This window comes from Epinephelus lanceolatus, chromosome 16 (genome assembly GCF_041903045.1).
Source record: "Epinephelus lanceolatus isolate andai-2023 chromosome 16, ASM4190304v1, whole genome shotgun sequence".
Taxonomy (NCBI): Eukaryota; Metazoa; Chordata; class Actinopteri; order Perciformes; family Serranidae; genus Epinephelus; species Epinephelus lanceolatus.
In genome coordinates, this window is record NC_135749.1 from 40,980,954 (window position 1) to 41,001,024 (window position 20,071).

At 41.5% G+C, this 20,071-nt stretch overlaps 1 protein-coding gene across 3 annotated transcripts in view; it reads left to right on the forward strand.

Moving 5' to 3' along the window:
* tmem200b (transmembrane protein 200B) overlaps nt 1-14,653 on the forward strand; it is a 31,631-nt gene extending 16,978 nt beyond the window's left edge. For all 3 annotated transcript variants that reach the window (XM_033637526.2, XM_033637525.2, XM_033637528.2), the window contains exon 2: nt 8,629-14,653. In XM_033637526.2, the coding sequence (XP_033493417.1) occupies nt 8,679-9,917 (1,239 nt within the window). In that variant the 5' untranslated portion in view covers nt 8,629-8,678 and the 3' untranslated portion in view covers nt 9,918-14,653. The remainder of the gene's footprint in view (nt 1-8,628) is intronic.
* Nucleotides 14,654-20,071: the final 5,418 nt, after the last annotated feature.

Here is a 20,071-nt window from a genome sequence, read left to right on the forward strand (position 1 = left end):
TCTGATTCTCAGTGTAGGTTAATATAGTCCATAAATCTGTCAATTTTGTCCTTCTGTGAACTGGTCACGTTAAGATGATCATTAGCAGAGACACACCGTTGATGAATGTAGGATACAATGTGGTCATTTGTCCTTTCGTCCATCTTTCATATTTTTGTTTAAATATAATACATTTCCTTCACTTACCAAGACTACTTCTTATTTAGTTGTAGTCTTGTTTTCGTCATGAAAATAGATCATTAACAAATATTTATTGTCGTAGTTTTTCATTAGAATTATTAGAACACACACATGAGCAGCAGGGAATTAGTGCGTTAGGTAGCAGGGCTGTGTGTGACTTATGTGCTGATGAAGTGGTGGGTGATCGAATTGCCTGACATCGATTGATTTAGTTTCAGCACCGCGGTAGTGGTCAGCTCCTGTTAAGAGCTTCTTAAAGAGCGATCTTAAGAGCAATCCTAAGAAGGGCATTAGGGAGCTCATCTGGGAAAAACTCTTATCTTAGCAACCCTTCTTAGCTAAGACGTTCTTAACTGTGCTCTAAAGTCTTAAAGGGAAATTTTGGTTTATTTCAACCCGTCTCCTATCGTTCTAAATTTGGTTCAAGTGACTATTACAGATAATAGTTAGCATGTTAGCCGTTAGCCTAGATACAGCCATAGCGTCAGACCTGTTAAAACGTAAGAGAACGGGCATCCCTTCAAGTGCAAAGTTAGTTCACTAAACAAGCTTTTTTCCACAAAGACCGCCTCATATTGTTAGGATTAATGTCAGAGAACATATAGGAAATGACATGTAAACGTGTTGTCTTACCTTACCGGTGTGGTGCCATGTTTGTTTATCCCTCTAGCGCTGCTTTCCAAAGCGCAGCCGAAATATATCTCGCCAACTCTAGATAAAGCCCAGCTGGATACTAACGTTACTCCAGGTGGAGGTGTCTCGTCCTCGGTCACATCCAGACCTTGAAAATAAGGCTACAACCGCTCCCATTCCTTGCAACAGAGGCATTCCTCTTCTGTGGGCACTGGGGCACAGCATTCACAGGTACACCACCAATCTCCAGAGCTAAAGTCTTGTGGCAGCCATTCCTCCTCTCTTGTCCTCTAACGTTGCCTGTTGCGCCTCGCTCTCTCCTCCTCCTCCTCTGTTCAGGCAACCGTCCGGTTCTGCCTTCCAGCTGTTGCTGCTTGTTCAGGCACGCTATGAGATCGCTGCTTGTTTTCGGGATATTTCGGCCGCGCTTTGGAAAGCAGAGCTACATTGTAAACAAACATGGCAGCACACCAGTAAGGTAAGACAACGTGTTTGCGTGTCGTTTTCTATATGTTCTCTGACATTTATCCTAACGATATGAGGCAGTCTTTGTGGAAAAAAGCTTGTTTAGTGGACTAACTTTGCACTTGAAGGGATGCCCGTTCTCTTACGTTTTAACAGGTCTGACGCTTCGGCTGTATCTAGGCTAATGGCTAACATGCTAACTATTATCTGTATGTCACTAGTCACTTGAACCAAATTTACAACAATAGGAGACGGATTGAAATAAACCAAAATTTCCCTTTAAGATCGATCTTAACTGAGAAACGCGGCCATTATCAACATGTTGATTGATTCAAATAGCCAATCATTTATAAAGCCAATATCGGCCCATACTGATGATGTCATATTGGGCTTTATAAATAAAATTGATTGATTGATTGATTGATAGTTTCAAACATGGAGTGTGTACATTAGATATTACGAGCTGCCTCCTCCCAATTGTTAATTCTACTAGTTATAAAGTTATAAGTTATATAACAAAGTTTATGTTGTATGTGATTTGTTGTATTGCAATGTAGTCATTAGTAGGGCTGGGACTCAACAGAGGAGCCATAATATGATATTATCACCAGTGTTGGGCAGTAACACATTATTAGCAACGTGTTACAGTAATGCAGTTAGTTTTGGCAGTAACTTATACTCTAACGCGTTAGTTTTCAAAGTTACTAACTCAGTTACTTTTTAATGAAGTAACTAGTAACGGTAGCTAGTTACTATTTTTCACTGATTATCATGACACTTATGTCACGATACATTATTATTGAGATTTTAAATGCGTTGTGATGTGCTGAGTATTGCACTAAAATATATTGCGATTTATTAGCTTTTTTTCAACTGTAAATTTTGTCCAAAAAGGAAAACTTTGTCAACATCAGTTTTATCTAATAAGATGAAATTTTTGATCTATTCATCTCACTTCAGCCATTTTTTTGTAGCAGCAAAATGAATCTAGTGGACTGAAAACGCAATTGATTATATTATTTTTGTAGGCTAACGTTTAATTTGTATTTGTCATATTAATAATTTATTCACTAAAAAGTCTATACATTACTTACACAAAAATATCACAATGCTATGCTGTATCAATTTTATCCCCCACCCCTAGTCATTAGTCACTGCTGGACAATGATAGTCAACATCTCAAAAAATAATTCACTCATGTGCTGTAATATAGTTAGCACAAGGTTTTCTTTTACATAATTGCATTCGTAAGGACAGATATAAATATTGGAGAAACGGTTGAACAGTTTTTTAACTAAATATTATGCTGAATAAATGATTCAGTTGATGACCCTTTCATTAACAAAAACAATCAGAGACCTCTGTTGAACCTTAAAAGCTGGACAGTCGTTCTCCATCTAACCAAGTATATCTCACACCAGGGGCGATTCTAGGATCAGAGGTTTAGGGGTGCTGAGCACCCGGAGAGCTGCCCAGCCAGGCAAGATAAATTTCACTGTTTTGTACATTTTAACTCAATTTCATTCCCACATCTGTGAAAGAAAAGCGCAACACTTTTTGGGAAAGTCTGTGACTAAACCATCAAATCTGATAAAGGTTATTTAAATGCTGAGCCACAGCAAAAAAGGAATGGATTGGAATCATAAAAGAAACATATCGTAACCCTAATTTCTGGGGGAAGACAACTCATTTTGATACAGCAGCTCCTCAACATACACATAAACAGTATGTATGTTTCTGGAGTAAACCAGCCCCCTATAGTGAGTACCAAAATTACCAAAAATGGACCTTGGACTTATTTTTTGGACTTTTATTTGAAATGTAATGCACAACATGTAACATTAACACATTAACAGTAATTTACTTTTTCAATGTTTGTCTCTGCCTTTTTCCTTCTTGTCTGTATTATATAATAAAAATACATAAATAAAAATACACTTCAAAAAAGAAAAGTGTTTGAAATCTACAAAATAATAATAATAAATACACACAATAGGGGTTATAATGTTAATGGGCATCCAGTCAGTTAGCTAGTCAGTAGCACCTTGGCTTTAATATTAACCACAGACTGTATGATATTAACACATGCACATGACACAACAGCTAGCTTCTCTCATTCCAATTCAAACAGAGGACAGTGGTACTGACCACCTGTAACATTTCCTAGCTAGAAAAAAAGTCAGCTAACTCCTACCTAACAACATAAACAGTGACCTACGATGAAATGCAGCAAAAATGAGGACAGGTAATGATAATAATGTGTTGGTACTGAGTGGTAGAAGTTAAGAAATATGCCACATATCCTGGTTTAAGCCAGGTACTTAAACCACTACTGCACTCTGGAAGGCAGCGCATTGCTCTGGGCAGATAGAGTGCTCAGAGCCTGAGTCGGGGAAAGGTGGGAGGGATGGGGTGGACCAAACCATTTTTGAGGAAAGGGGGGGTGCTGCTGTATTTTTGTTGTTAAAATATTACGTTGCAACCAGGTACTGTATGGTTTTGACACTTTTCTAGCTTGTTAAAAAGGGACATACAGTAACAAAAAAAAAAAAAAAAATTCTCTCAAATTTTAGGGGTGCTTGGATTCAATTTAGGGGGCTTCAGCACCCCCAAAAATGGTCTAGAAACGCCTATGTCTCACACTGGGAAAGGTGTAGAGCCACTGCAGAGGGGAAGTATGTTGAGCGGACCTGAGGTTGCATAAATATGATTAATGTGTTGACACAAACAAACAGAAGTACTCTGATATTATCAATTTCAATAAAATTAAACCTGGCCATTTTATTAGTGGTTTCCAAGTATTGTTAATGATTAATAATAGGGATTCATGATAATATTGGGACATCATCGGTAGAGGCAGGAATTGCCAGGGGACCCACGATACGATATATCACGATACTTAGGTTACTGTGATAAAATATATTGTGATATGTTGTGATTTATCACCTTTTTTCCAATTGCAAATTAATTACCCAAAGGAAAACTTTATCAACATCAGTTTTACCTCATAAGATAAAGTTTTCAATCTGTTCATCTGACTTTAATCATTTTTATTGCAGCAAAATGTAATGCAAAGCAGACAGACTGACCAGCACCTTCATAAAACCTGTCAGAAATGCTGCATACACCTGGCAAACTGAACTGTTGGCAGTGCGTGAGCCAAACACTACACTTCACTGAATGGCAACACCCATGTAAGAAGTGTTGTCTGTTACAACAACAATCCCCCATTCTTGTGGTGCATTTAGCAGGAGGTCTACTTTGTTTGCTGCGGTGTGACTTTGTGACGTGTAGTGCTCTAGTTTGGCGAATGTGAGACAGCAGTCGCCAGTCCTTTGTGAGATAATGTGCCATTATAGTCACATATGAATCAACTGACCTTGAAGTCCAGGCATCACAAGTTAATGCCACCCTTCCTGCTGTACTCAAAGATTTCTCAACTTTATGCTTCACTTCTCTGTAGAGCTTGGGTACAGCTGTGTTGCTGAAAAAATGTTGGGGTGGAGTCACATACCTGGGTTCCAGTGTTCTTAGCATGTAAACAGAAGCCTTTGTTTTCAACAACGCTGTATGGAGATCTTTGCACATGACATAGGTGATGGACTATGATATTTTCTTTGCTCTCTTAGAGTTGGATGGTGGTTTTGTCAAACTAAGTGTGTCCAGTGTTGGCAGAGCGGGTTAAGCATTAGCTTGACCGTCAGTGGCTAACACTATCTCTGGATGGTGGTGTATGAGGTGAGCCCTCATATTCGTAGTATTCCTAGAGTATTTTTTTCTCATACGACACTGCTTGCAAATTGCATGTGTCATAAGTGTCATATCCAGGTCCCCCTTTCCTTCTGTGTTAAAAAAATCCAAACTAAGTCCAGATGTTTGATTTAAATGCAGACGGCGCATTTCTGATTTCTTTCTCTGGTGCCTCCATCTTTGTTTTGATTAACTTCCTGCCAAATGCTGCTGACTGAGATCTCTGCTGACCTCACCAACAAAGAAACTAAAAAAAAAAAAAAAAAAAATCAGCAAAATCTAGTGGACCAAAAAAGCAATTGATTTTTATTATTCTAGTAACAAAGGTTGTATTAAAATGTGTATTTGCAAAAATTAATAATGTATAATAAAAGATCGATACTTGGCAACCATGTATTGATACAGCATTGCCACACAAAATATCACAATCCCACGCTGTATTGATTTTTCCCCGCCCTTAGTCATCTGTATCGGCAGATATTGGCTTTAGAATTAACTATTAGAATAGGCCAACATGCTTTTTCTTAAATTGCACAATGAATGAATATTACATACATTGAAAGGTATTGTATTTCATGTCTCCATCTGCTGTTGGGCCATCACAATAAGAATATGCATTGTCTGATAGTCAGCATAGAGAGAACATTTTACTCTCATTGCAATATGCTCAGGACCTCACAGTAATTGCAGTCAGAGTGTTTGAAGCTGTTTTTCCATTTCACTCTATGTTGTTTATGACCATGAGGGAGCTCAAGAAGAACAGCACATGTGTGAGTGTTCCTCTACTTTTGTTTGTACCTCATTGAATTTACAAGCTCCCCACAGACATGGAAGGTTTGGAACAGTTTGAGGACTTTAATTAAATTGAAATGATTTAAAACTGAAAAAGGACTGTATGTTGTGAACAACCACTGACCAATGGATGACTGACTTAAGGCAGGGCTAAATATGTCTGGATTCCAGTGATCTATGTGTAATGTGTAATGTCTCTGTCGTGATGACAGATAAAATGCATTTCAGAAGAAAGTATTCGCTTGTAACTAGAGCTAATTCCTCATCTGAAGCCAGATGCGTTCTATGGCAAAGTGTTACAGAGGCTTTGAAGCTATCAGGGAACTTGCCAGGGATGATATATACTTTCTCAAGAATGTAGCTACATAATGGGACAAGGGTCGCTACTGAGATAAATCATGGAGGCCACAAGAACTGTGATTGGTACAGGATGATGTTACTGAAGACAGCATCATACAATCTGGTAGAAACTTATCTGCCAAAACATTCTCACTCCAACCTTATCACATATTGACGTTTGGTCATGACCCTTCCACGCTTAGATAGGCTACATTGTGCAAGCTACCCTGGGTGTGTTGGTTGTTGACATTCTGGGATGCCGTGTCAACTTCAGTCTGTTACGTGCATTGTGTGTTTTAAAGCCGTTAAAACACGCTGTTTCAAATGCGTATTGCAACAGCGAGCATAATGCAGGATCATGCATACGCAGCAACACGGGAGATGGAATCCTTGTCGCCAAGAAAGCGCAAAAGGGAATCAAAAAGGCAACGTGACCGGCAAATTCAAAAAACGAGGGTCAACATTGGAGTAGCCTTTCCCAGGTGGAGAGAGCTGCTGAAGGAGAAAGGTAATGCAATCACAGGCCTTGATGTGAGGAGAGGGATGAGGTGTGAGGTTGAGCCACTTGTCGCTGTTAGGCGCTGTTAGGCGCTGTTAGTGGCGCTGGCCTATAATTGCATTACCTTTCTCCTTCAGCAGCTCTTTCCACCTGGGAAAGGCTACCCCGATGTTGACCCTCGTTTTTAGAATTTGCCGGTCACGTTGCCTTTTTGATTGCCTTTTGTGCTTTCTTGGTGACAAGGATTCCATCTCCCGTGATGCTGCATATGCATGATCCTGCATTATGCTCAAAGAGTGGGACTTTGTTATGCTGCAGTAGTGCAGGCTTTTAAAATTTGCCGGGGTAGTAGCGAAGCGCCTCTTGCCCCTCTCCTTTGGCTTGTCAGTTATGCAGCACTGGCCTGGCTCTCAACGAAAACGCCAAAGGCGGGGCTGTATGTCCCTTGCTGGCGGATGTATTCTCAAGATGCCGAAACTCTATGGAACCCCCCAGACGACTTACCCGCACAATGTACAAACAAATCCAATTCTGCTTTTACGAGAATAAGTCAGATTATTGATGGAGTTAATGATACACCAATGATGACATATTTATGAATGCAGACATCAATTTTTGCCAATCAATAACTGAAAGTGTTACACAATGTCCCTTTAAGCTCTTTTTAGGTATAGGTAACAAAAGCTCATCATTGGGTTTAGGAAAAAAGAATAGGGTTTAGCTTTACAATCCTCATCATCATCAAGAGGCGAAAACCAACCTCCTGGGTGAAAGTCGGTGGTTGTTGGACCCATCCACCAAACCCAGATATTGATATATCCACTTTTCCCCCTATTTTTAGTGATCATCAAGTCTCCTCCTAAGCGGTGCCTGCACATTGGCAAATCTTTTACAACAGTATTTCAGAATCTCTGTAAAAAAAAGTGCTATAGATGGTGGATCCATTGGAACACGTGGACAGAAAAGGCGTTAATTAGGTTGTAAAAAGTGTTAGCCAAGTTAGTTAAAAAATGTTATTTGATATGTTTTTGCTTTAATTTTATTATTGAGAATGAATACAGATTTACCAAACATTATTGAGACCAAACCTTACACCATATTCCTTCATATACTGGAACAATATTGACAGTCATAGATGCTATAAGAAAAGAGAATATAGAAAGGGGAAAGGGATTTAGTCTGGTGGTATGATTAGACATTTTGGGAGGTTTTTTTTTAACCACAGATGGATCCTTAAAAGATTCCCTTTTGTAGAAAAACTCATTATGTGATGGTTAGGGATGCACAATATTGGATTTTTTGCAGATATTCGATATGTCAATATGTAACAACTCATTTGGCCAATAACCAATACTGATATCGATATAATCACTTTTTTCCCCCACCTGATTTTAGATCATCAAGTCTCTTCTGTAGTGGAATTAACATCAACATACTGGCCCACCAGTAGATGGAGACATGAAATACAATAGTGTTCAATGTATGTAATCATTCATATGTGTGTCATTCATTGTGCAAAATAAGAAAAAGTACATTGGCCGATTCTGATAATTCATTTTAAAACCAATGTTGGCTGATACCGATGATGTGCATATATTATCATGCATCTCTTGAGATGATGACATAGTTTAGATTATTCTGACAATATCAGTTTTTCTTTTGTAGTCTATGTATTGCTTTCAGCCCATTTATTCTGTCACACTGTCTTTTTTGATACTACCACTAGTGGGCATCATTTATAAATTTTAAATTTGTGTACTTGGCTTTAAATTTGTTCAAAATTGAATAGAAATATACTATTGTTAAAATAAATGGCAAAATGCATAATTACATTTTATGTTAAAAAAGATAAAGTGACTGATGTATTTGTGCACCCTTAGATACAGATTCACAAGTATTTGAATTAATTGATGCAACATGTAGATAAACCATTAGCTGCATTAACTCTTAAAATGTCCTCACTCCCAAAGTCCTCTGACAGGGTTTGACCAGGAGCAGCAGCTCTGGGCTGACCTGTGCTATGAAGACCCAGAAGGCCCAAGGTGTTACATCAGCTTCGCCTCCCAGCCGACGGAAGTCTCGCTTCACCTTACGAGGCAGAAAGAAAAAGGACAGGGTGATCCAAGGCAAGCTTCGCATCCGTTCCCTGCCTGGAGCCTTTCTTGTGCTGGGGGTAATTGTGGTGGTTGTTGGCACGGCTCTGGCTGTGGCGGGATACTGGCCCTATCGGATATCGAGATCATCCATCCTGGGAGCTGCAGAGGGGGAAAGCATCTCTGAGTCACAGAGCTCTGGCTGGAGTCTGGGAGCTAAGGGCCTCCTATCCACAGCTGGCCTCATCCACAGTGAGCGGATGAAGCTGCTGGGACCTGTCATCATGGGAGTTGGTCTCTTTATCCTCATATGTGCCAACACAGTCCTTTACGAGAACAGGGACAGAGAGACTCAGATGCTTCTGGCTCAAATGCGCAGTGTAATCTGCTCTGTGTCTGCGGCTGTTCCCTCTGCAGACCTTAAAGAAATTGCAGCAGCCAACTCGATGGCAAAACACTACCAGTGGGTGAGCAGTTTACCAGCTGCTCATCTCAACATCCTTTGTCTGCAGCAGCTGGCCAGCTCTGAGCCCCTGCTTCAGACCAGATATCTCAGAGACCAGATTGATGGTTTGGAGGGCATCTACCAGCAAGCTGTTCTCCAGACTGAAGCTCTTCACCACCAGGAGTCAGAGCCTCCACCTTCTAACTCCAGCTCATGTAATTCCAGCGAGACAAACTTAAACACAGAGTCTGGTGCTGAGCACAGGGGCAGCACCAGCTTCAATCTGCAGCCCGCTCCACTCGTCAAGCTCAGCAACTGCCTGGTGTCTGCCAGCTCCATGTCTACCCTAGACGAGGTGGATACCCCAGCTGTCAAGCAAAGGCGCTGCCACAGTATGAGCTACAGGACTAACCCTTATATAGCCCAAAATGGTGTGCGTCTGGAGGATGGACTCCACACAGCCGGCAAGGAGGCTGAAATAAATCAGCTGGTAGTCACAAGCAGAGAGGCTGGTTCACAGGTTTGCGTGAACATCCCCTGGCAGGTTGTGGATGCTGCAGAGGAGCAAACTCACAGAAGCTGGCCTCAATTAGACCTGGGCAGTGGGAGACGATACCTCAAACTAGAGAACAAAGAGGACTCAGTGGACAAACTGCTTGTCCAGTTAGAGCAGCATTGTTCTCAGTGGGATAAGAATTTTGGCTCTGGACCTTTCCAGTGATGGCTGCTGGTGACAGTTCTGATGACCCTGATAACTGAGGATCATACTAATATTTCCCCTGGATTTTAAACTGCACTATATGTTTTTAGTTTTTTTTCTGCTTGGGGCAGAGAGAAAGTGAGCCCCGGATCATTTGGAATACAGTAATTCTCACAAGGATCTTCCGATCATTCTCAATCTTCAGTGGAATATTTATACACAGAGGTTATGGTCTTTGCTTGTCCTCCAATTGGATTTGGCAAATGTTTTATATCACTGAAGGAACAATAAACAGACCATACACTGTCACAGATGAGCAAAGCAATTTGACAGACTGTTTACCTGCCAGAAATCAACTTGCATCTCAATGCCAAAATGGGTTTGCCTGTTTCCAGGACACAGTGTGCACAGTCTAGTGAAGGAGAGATAGAAGGGTGGTTGTTTTCACTGTGCAATCAATTTTGAACCAAACCACCTGGACTCCTAAGTCCATAAAGTGCTGACAGCTTTTGACAAATGCAGCTACTATATAAAAATGGGATTTTTTTTTTCCTCAGCTGAGGTACTCGAAATGCAATGCATGGCAGTGATGTACAGTATGTTACATCTTAATACTTACGGAAAATAATGTCATTGTTTGTTTTTATGTATATAAGAAGTAATGATAGTTAAAAGGTATGCTGATTTATTACAACTTGGGTCTTAATTTCTTAGGTTTAGACATTATTTCTACAGTATCTTTTAGAATAACATTGTACTCTCCAAGCTGATTGCTGAGATCTGGGATGATATCACCACAACTGTCTCTAAACTGTAATGGATGGTCGTAATGGTCACTTTGGATAATAATATATGATTTGCCTTTGTATTGTTATGAACAGATTATCATGCCCATCAATCCTGGGCACTATTTTCACTAAGGACCCTTACCAACACAGGCATACACACCCATGTGTGAGCACCGCAGCATGGAGTCCTGCACGGGTCCATTTTTGAAAACCCGCACCCACCCATAGCCAAAAACTCTGTACCAAAACCGATCTGTTACCAGTTATGTCTAGGTCAAAGCCATACCCGCGCACACCCATTAATAAAAGTCCTATATCCCAACCCGATTAAAGACACACAGGTTACAGTCACTCACATTAAGCTGGATTCTCCATTCTTGAATTACAAATCCAGCGGAGGAAAAGTCTCTTTCACTGGCTGTGCTTGATGCCAGGATGGTGAAAACATTTAGTCACTGCCAGGTTAGGAAAAATTTTAGCATGCTCCTTTTACCATCATAAAACCTGAAAAGGATCCTCCTTGGGTGTCTCGAACTCCATGTAGGCTGCAACCTAATCCTCGGGCTTTTCATAGCTGGAGTCCTCTACGTCAGTGACAAATGTGACAATGGGGTCATTGACTCAATTGTGTCATTGACTTTCAAAATAAAAGGAATTGCAGCTTGATAATAGGGATTTAGTTGTCAAAATATTACACATATACTGCAAATCTTTTTTAGTTGTTTTATTCTGAAAAATAAAAAATATGTTTTTGCTTGCCCATGAGTAGTTTATTTTTACTCATGCCCATACCCACAAATTTATATATATACATATTTTTACCCATTACACAGCTTTTTGTGGGGTACCTTTTGGTTACCCACGGGTACCTGACCCAGTGCAGGACTCTGCCCCAACATGCAGGCCTTAATGTGTTAGTCTGTGTTAAAGTTATGTTTATTGTTTCAGTATCCTACTTTATCAACCACCTTTTAGCTCGGTTTTTATTTTCACTATGCACACCATCATACTTTATATAGCTTTCAGGGTCAAAACAAGAACCATGTGTGAATAATGAGTGAGTAAATAGCTGTGAAAGAATACAGAAATGAGAAGAGCCACAGCTATGACCACACAGCTAAAGTCAGCACAAGAGATAAATAGTAGACATCCAACTCCTGGATAAGGTCTCAGTCAGTGATAGCATGTACAGGTATCTCTGTATCATCCATGTAGTGATCTTAGTTTAGTAGTTAGGTGGTTTTTCTAATGGTGTTTAATCCCGGGCATTTGGTTAAAAGGAACATTTGCCAGTAATAAAAGAAGTGTACGTGTTAGGAAATATTGGCTATAAACCACAATTCAGAATGGCTAATAGTTGCTCTGATGGAAGGTGTAATGGAAGATCTGATGTACTGTAAAGCAGCCCATCAGAGAGAGATTTCTCCAGGGCCAAGGGGTATCAGTTTCAACACTGTCCCGCTCTGTCTCTAACTTGAATCTTCTTTTTCTTTTTAAGCGTATCCTGTGTCGACCCATTAACAGTGTGTTTTACTTGTTAACAGACACTTGACATTGGCTTTATTTCATTAAGTTTGGTAGAAAAACATTAGGTCCCTCTATTTAGTATTTCTAAGCAGTATTTAGACATTTAATGTTTTTTTTTTACAGACTATTATGTAGCCAGTCTGTTTGTTAATGTATTTTGCAGCAGTAAGGTTGGGCCAAAAGGACGTTACCATCATTGTCATCAACAATTAAGCCTGACATCCAGATTTAAAAGCCCTGCCCGCCTATCCACACTAACATCGGGTCCATGTCATTGGTCCGACAGCCCATTGGTTCGACATCCCATTAGTCCGACCGTCCGCGGTGCTGAACGGGTCGCGGCGGGTGTATGGTGCGCCGCGACTGGCTCTGGGTCAGCTGGGAAAGGCTTGAGGCGGAGCAGGCTCACGGCTTATGTGTTTGTCACTTTCTTTTTCATTTTAACCCACACCATGATCTTTTCCTGACCCTAACCAAGTGGTTTTTGTGCCTAAACCTAACCAGACCTTAACCACAGGGCATCATCATGATTTTGGAACGGACTTCGGAACAATGGGTTTAATATGGTCGGAACAATGGGCTGTTGGACCAATGAGCAGTTCCCCTAACATTGTGGTTTGGGTTTGCTGTACCGCTAATGGCATTCATTGTGTGCTTAAAAACTAACAATTGTAATTTATAAACCAAATGAGCCAGATGAATATCAAATATACTTAATGTATTACGGCTTATTCCGTGTGCGATATGTGAAATGACTATATTGTGAACATTGTGAGCATTAGACTCGCAGACAGATACACATACATAAAGAAAAACTCAAATCATATCAGACAAACATGATACCTCGTACCTCACACTCTTCTCATTCAGATCCCTCTCTCCTCTTTGTGAGCAAGCGAGGTGAGCTGTGTTTTTATATCACGGCTCCAGACCACGATCTGGAGGTCTGGACTACTAGTGCAACTTGCACATAAAATATGAACTGGAGAGTTGTTAGTTTGTTTCCAGTTTCCAGTGAATAAATCATCACATTTACATGCGCCATTGTAAGAGTTTAACTGAGTTTAACCATAGTGTGAGCAGGTGAGGTGTGTGTTTTTGTATCTGCAGGGCTCCAAACCGTGACTCACGGCCACATTTTGTGACCACGGATCACCCTTGTGACTTACAAATACTACTAACATATGAACTGGAGAGCTGTTATTTTGTTTACAGCCCACGATGAATTAATCCTCACATTAGAAGGTGCAATGGTAACAGTCTGACTTTCTGCTAACTGTTCAAAATTAAAAAACCAGTGATTCCACTTTGATTTATTTAACTATTAGAAGACTTATTTAACTTTATTACAGCAGTTTCACTGCCACCCACCTCTCAAACACACACCAACACACGCTCAGTTCTGACAATTGTGCCACTGTAATGCATAAAAATGGTGGGTCGGGTCTGGTTCGATTGGTTGATAACGGGTATTTAATGCATTTTTTTTTCTATCATATGCCTTCCCAGAAGACATTGCACAACCCTAGTCAACAACTTACTTCTCCTGTAGGCACCCATAAGTCGAGGCTGTATTATAAAGAGATAAAGAATGACAGTATAGTAGAGCACTGTTAAATGGCTGTGTACAACTACATTATAGTGTGTTATAAACCATTAATTGAATGTTATACTGCTTATAAATGCTACATATGTGGACATACAGTGGTTGTAGGAGCTAAGCCTATTACTTGCAGCTACATGAGATATTTCACTTGGCCTGACCTGGCTGACACGCTTTACGTGGCTGATGCCACATCGTCCTTGGTTGTGTTGAGTTGGGGACAATAAACTGCAGGTTCCAGTTGCAGAACTATCAAAGTATTTATTCATAGCACCAAACACAGGTTGAATACATGTCCATTTTTTTTAATCTTTCATTCAAACTGAACACATAGCATGTTGCATACCACCACAGTGGTCAAAAACCTTTTGCTCTTCTGGAATGCAAAACCTGACGGCAACAATGTTGTTCCTACCTTTATACCTTAAAACTCCAAATGCCAATGAAGCACCACCCAGTGTACATAAATAGCAAATAAATAGACTGCTGAGTGAATGACCTATTTGGCTCTTAGAGTGGTTGAAGAACCTGTCTGATCTTCTGACCACTCCTGTTTCATAACCTATTTTTAATGACCACTGCTGATTACATAGTTATTATTACTCATAAGAAGGATGACCATAACTATGAAAATAAGACCCAAGTTGTAAAAAGACTGATCCTTACTAATGAAGGAGAATCTCTTTGTTGTCCTTCTTCTGGTCAGTGCAGTATTAGCCTGTTATGAAAGTAGGGACACCTACCTTCACTTCCTGTTGATTGTCTCCTCTTAAAACCTTCTTTGAACAAATGAGTTCAAAGAAGGAGTTGATGGGTGTTACTGCACCCCCCCCCCCCCCCCCCCAAAAAAAAGGCCCACTTCCTTGCCATCTCCCACACCATGTGCAGATGTAATGTACAGAGGCGAGCCCTCCGTCTTTGAAACAACAGTCTTACTCTGGTTTTCTCTCTGTCTGTGCTGTCTGTTCTGTATGCCATGTCTGACACTTTGTGTTCTAAATGTAAAAACCAAGCAATAAGAGCAGTCTGACAGAACAATCAATCGCTGTGTCATGCCCTGTGTTGACCACGGAATTAAACAGCATTGCTATGCCTGTGTTGCAAATATAAGGCAAAGCAAAAGTAGCTCCTGTTTGCTTTTGTGTCATTTCTTCAAGCTGTCAGGGTAATGGCACGTGGTTGTATATGAATGCAGCATAATAATCATCTCTCCATGTTTGCTGCTGGCGACCTTATTCCTCACTCCAAAGGAGACTTTGCATTTCACTCATATATTTTTCAGGCTGAAAACATCCTGCTGGGCCTTGGACCATTGAGGCCCATGTTCACTTTATCATTTGATGAATGGAAATGTGAGAAATTGATTTTCATTCCCTCCAGCTCCACAGTACCAGCTTGATATTTTGAATTGGTCTTGAGCAGGAGGTTAGGGATGGAGTGGAGTGGCAAGGGGAATTCCACAGCTGCAATTTTCCTCAGTAGAGCTTCCTGCACGCTCCAAATGTTCCCTTATTAGATTTTAAGGTTCCCTCTGGGCAGGTATGCAGTCCTTCATGATCTCTGTTCATTTAATTGGTCATTTACAAGATGCCTTCAGGGTTTCTAACAGCTCATAAAGCTAGCTGGCAGGACCTCCTGCCCTCTGCGGCAAAAGCCAGGGAGGGAAAAGATCACAAGGCTGCAGGAGGGTGAGAAGTTGCAGATGTAAAATTAAAAAAAAAAGGGATAATCTTGCAGCCTCTTTTTGAGCTTTCAGCACATTGCAAACCAAAAGAAAGCAACATTTGAAAAGAGAGGTTTCTGTGATGAATGGCTCAACTGATTCAAGATGAAGCTAGATCTTTTAGACTGGCACACCATTGTTGCTGTCCATTAGCTAATATACCAATGCATTAGTGTCTGACAAGCAGGGATTTGTAAACATCTGCATCTTCAGAATGAGGTCAGAGCAGGATAATGATTACCACATCATCAGAAGTTTCACTATCAGACATCCAAATCCATTTCAGCAAATTCAAAGAATCACATCAGCGTTTGGCATGTTTTAGCTAATTTCCTGCAAATCATTTATACCTTCCTGCTGACACATTTCAAAAGCATATGTGGGTATTCAATTTCATAATGCATTTTTCAGATCTTCTGCCAGGCATTTTGTCTTATTCATTTCACTTATGGAAATCAACTTCTGGAAAGTTATTATTTTGTGCAAATATACAGACTGCTGCTGTCAATCTGAATTTACAGTTATAGCACCATGAGAGCAATAAATGCAGACATGGGGCCCTATTTAGATGGTCTAAAACGCGAAGCGCCAGGTGTGCGGCGCATGGGCGTGTCGCAGTCACTTGCTAGTTAGACAGCGCGTTTTTAGACTGTGCGCCATGGCGGAGAGTCTAAAAGGGTTGGACTTACTCTGTGAATTAGTCATGGGTGTGTTTTGGGCATATCATTCAATAAGCCAATCAGAGTGTCACCTCTCATTCCCTTTAAAAGAGGCGCGATTGGAGCGCATGGCACAGAGCTAGTTAGATGGCGGACCTACCAACTGAAAAGAGTGAGCGTTTTAAAGCTGCGGAGACGGATCTCCTCGTGCGGGAGGTGAAGGCCCGTCAGGACCAGATCTATGGGGACAGCAGACAGGCACCCAAGCTCCCCAAGGTAAAGCAGGCGTGGAAGGAGGTGGCGGCGATTGTTTCCTCGTCTTCTGGCATCACCAGAACCGAGACACAATGCTGCAAAGGGTATAATGATGTCAGAAGATGGGGGAAACAGAAGGTCGCCGCCCACCGATACCAGCAGCACGCCACGGGAGGAGGCCCACCCAACACCACCGACGATCTGACGCCAGCAGAGGACATCGCCGCCTCTACCCTCAGTGTGGAGAGCATTGAGGGCTTTGGGGGACTAGAGGTTGGCGTCCACGGTAATACAATAATCACAATATATCAGTGTGTACAAACCATGCAGGCTTCTTGAGAAATGTATTGATTTCACATTAACACACAACAGACATTCAATGAATCAACCAAACTTTATTTACATAGTACATTTCATAGCTACATTTTGTTTTTAAAATGAACCCATCATCTTCATGCAGCTCCCCTGGCTGATGATCCAGGGGCCGGACCCAGCTGCCAGGAGCAGGCGGCTGTTGTGGGGGAGGAGGAGACCGCACCTGCACCTCCGATGAGACGGAGACGGAGGCAGCTCGTCCGGCCTGAGGACCACCCATTCCTGGAAGTCCAGTGAGGAGGCTTCACCATGCTCGAGCGGGAACTGGGTGGCCTCAGGCGGAGTGTTGGGCGCCTAAACACCCGCCTGAGCCGTGTTGAAGGCCTGCTGCGGCCCCTTGGTCGCATAGCCGATAGTTTGGACAGGCTCGCTGGAGCAGCTGAGCGCCTGGTTCAGCAAGGAACACCGCCAGATTCTCCTCCTCCTCCTCCTCCTCCTCCTCCTCCTCCTCCGATCAGATCTCCGCACTCCACCAGATCCTTGGCAGCGTCTCTGGCCCCAGCAGCTCCTGGCCCCTCCTGTGGTGTGCCGCGTCGTGATGCTCCTCCCCGCCTGAGAACAAGAGGAGGAAGAAGACCGTTAATTTTCACACTTTTGTGTGTTTTCGGTTGAACGACAATGCACGCAGTGTTGTAGGCATGATATACGGTGTAAACAGCCATGTCTTTAATGGATAGCCGTTGTCCCCTAACAGCCACCCCTCCAGGGGGGGATCCCCCTGGAAGACTGCAGGAATGACAGAGTTGGCTAGTATGAAGGAGTCATGGCTTGACCCAGGATAATTAGCAAATACATGTATAACTTTACAGGCTGCATCGCAGATCACCTGGACATTTATGGAATGGGTTCCCTTACGGTTGATGTAAATCACAGCATTCTGTGTTGGGGCCTGTAGTTACACATGGGTGCAATCAATTGCACCCAGGACCCCAGGGAACCCAAACCTTGCCCAGAACTCCTGTTTAACTGGATTTTGGCTGTCAGGTGTCATGGGGAATAAATTCACTGGCATGTCGGACTAAGCCTGATGTGACTGCATGTATGGCCGAACTTATGGCAGGTTGGGATATGCCTCCAATTGAACTCAGCGGATGCTGAAATGACCCACTTGCAAAGAAATATAGCACAGCAGTGACTTTTACAGCAACGGGGAGGGTATGGGAGTGATGGCATGCGTCTCCAGATCAGCTGACAGGAGATGGCATATTTCCGTAACAGCCTGGCAAGAGAGACGGAGTTTTCTGCGACATTCCTCCTCCGTGATGTTGAGGTATGTGGTCCTCAGCCTGTAGACCTGCTGCCTCCGTCGTCTCTGAATCTTCTGTGTTAGGATGTACTCCATTTCACTGTGCAAATCGAGAATGTATGAGCACATTTACCGGTATCTAACTGAGGGGTTCAACAAGAAATGTTCTGTTCCACTTACATTTTGATGCACGAAAGTTGATTTCTTTCTTTCTTTCTTTCTTTCTTTCTTTCTTTCTCTCTCTATCTCTCTCTCTCTGTCTCTCTCAGTGTCAGTTTCCGTATTGACAGACACCCTCAACCTAACAGGTGTGTTTAAATACCTACGTGTGTTGCCATTATTACAAATTATGATAATCATTATAACTGCGATTAGGTCATTCTGATTAATGACTGATCATTAAGACGTGTTTCTGATAAATATTTTAATGTGCACAATAATAACCTTTCACATTGTAATCATATTTTTATTTGTTATCTTTTGCATATGTGTGGCTGCTCCGTGTGTGTCTGAGCAGAGTGCACGCGCGTTGTGCACGCATATTACTGAAACGCATATTACTAACTTGTTTAACAGCGAAATACTGCGCCGTTGACTTTAGACCAGGTTTTTGTTGGTCACTGGCACATTTGCTTTTTACGTCATCTAACTAGCAACGTGCCATGACTGCGCCTGACCACTCCTCATTTTTAGACCAACACACCCAGAGAAGCGCAAGTTCATTTGCTAGTTAGACAACGAGGGCGCAGGGCGTGAAAATGACAACTGCGCCTGCATCTAAATAGCAATGACACTTGCGACATGGATTATGCACCCTCTGCCGTCCGCTTTAGACCATCTAAATAGGGCCCATGATGTTCACCTTGAGGGATTACCTGCTGTAACTCAAATACATGTCAAGCCTCTATGCTGTACAGTGCTTTCACACTGCAGTGAAACCAAATGCTGCACGGAAAAATCAAAGACAACACTATGATAAAAGACTTAAACATCCTTTAAACGGAACCGGTATGCACTGATTTGGTGATGTCCGGTTTCAGGCTAATGTGATGTACATACATGAAAATGAGCCTGTTGATTCTCATAAACTAATTTGATTCTTTGAGGATTAATTTGTTAGTCTTGGAAGCTGTCTTGAATAACGGGGCAGTCTCATTGTGAACAAAGGCAGCATTAGGAGTGTGTTGAAAACATGATTGTCTGAGTGAGTGTCATATGACTGTATTAATGGTTAACTTGAATGACACTGTGGTTATAGATAGCAGCCGCACAGTTAACCTAATAAACCACCTTAAACGGGGTACTGTGAAACTTGTAGAATGTCTCGCAAGAGATTTTAGGCAATATCTCAGTGTTGTTTATATGATCTACTTAATCTATGAAGGTGATTCCAGTTTTCCACTAAGTTCACTGACTTTTTCAAAGGACAGAGGGATGTCGTATGCTGTAAAGCCCTGTGAGGCAAATTGTGATTTGTGATATTGGGCTTTAGAAATAAAATTGAATTGAATCCATGGTTGAAACAACAGTACCTTACCTACCTACCTACTTAAGGGAATTTCCCTAAATTTAGCATAAATGTCCACTTTGACTCACAGATGCATCTATTAGAATTTGATGGTCAAAGTTCAAGCTCACTGTGACCTTGCATCCTTCTTATTCTCATGAACGCGATATCTCAAGAAAACCATGGGGCAGTTTCTTAAAGTTAAGAATGAACTGATTCGTTTTTGGTGGTCAACAGTTAAGATCACTGTGACCTCACAGAACATGTTTTTGGCAATAACTCAAGAATTCAAATGCTAATTATAACAAAATTTTAAACAAATGTCTAAAAGGATATAATGATAATGAAATTTGATTTTATATTTATATTCAAAAGGTCAAAGCTTAACTTCACTGGGACATCATAATGCTCATCGTCATAACTCTGGAACAGAAGGGGAAACATTTGGTCAGATACTGAATTGGTGAGACTGATCTTGGGTGCCCACCTTGA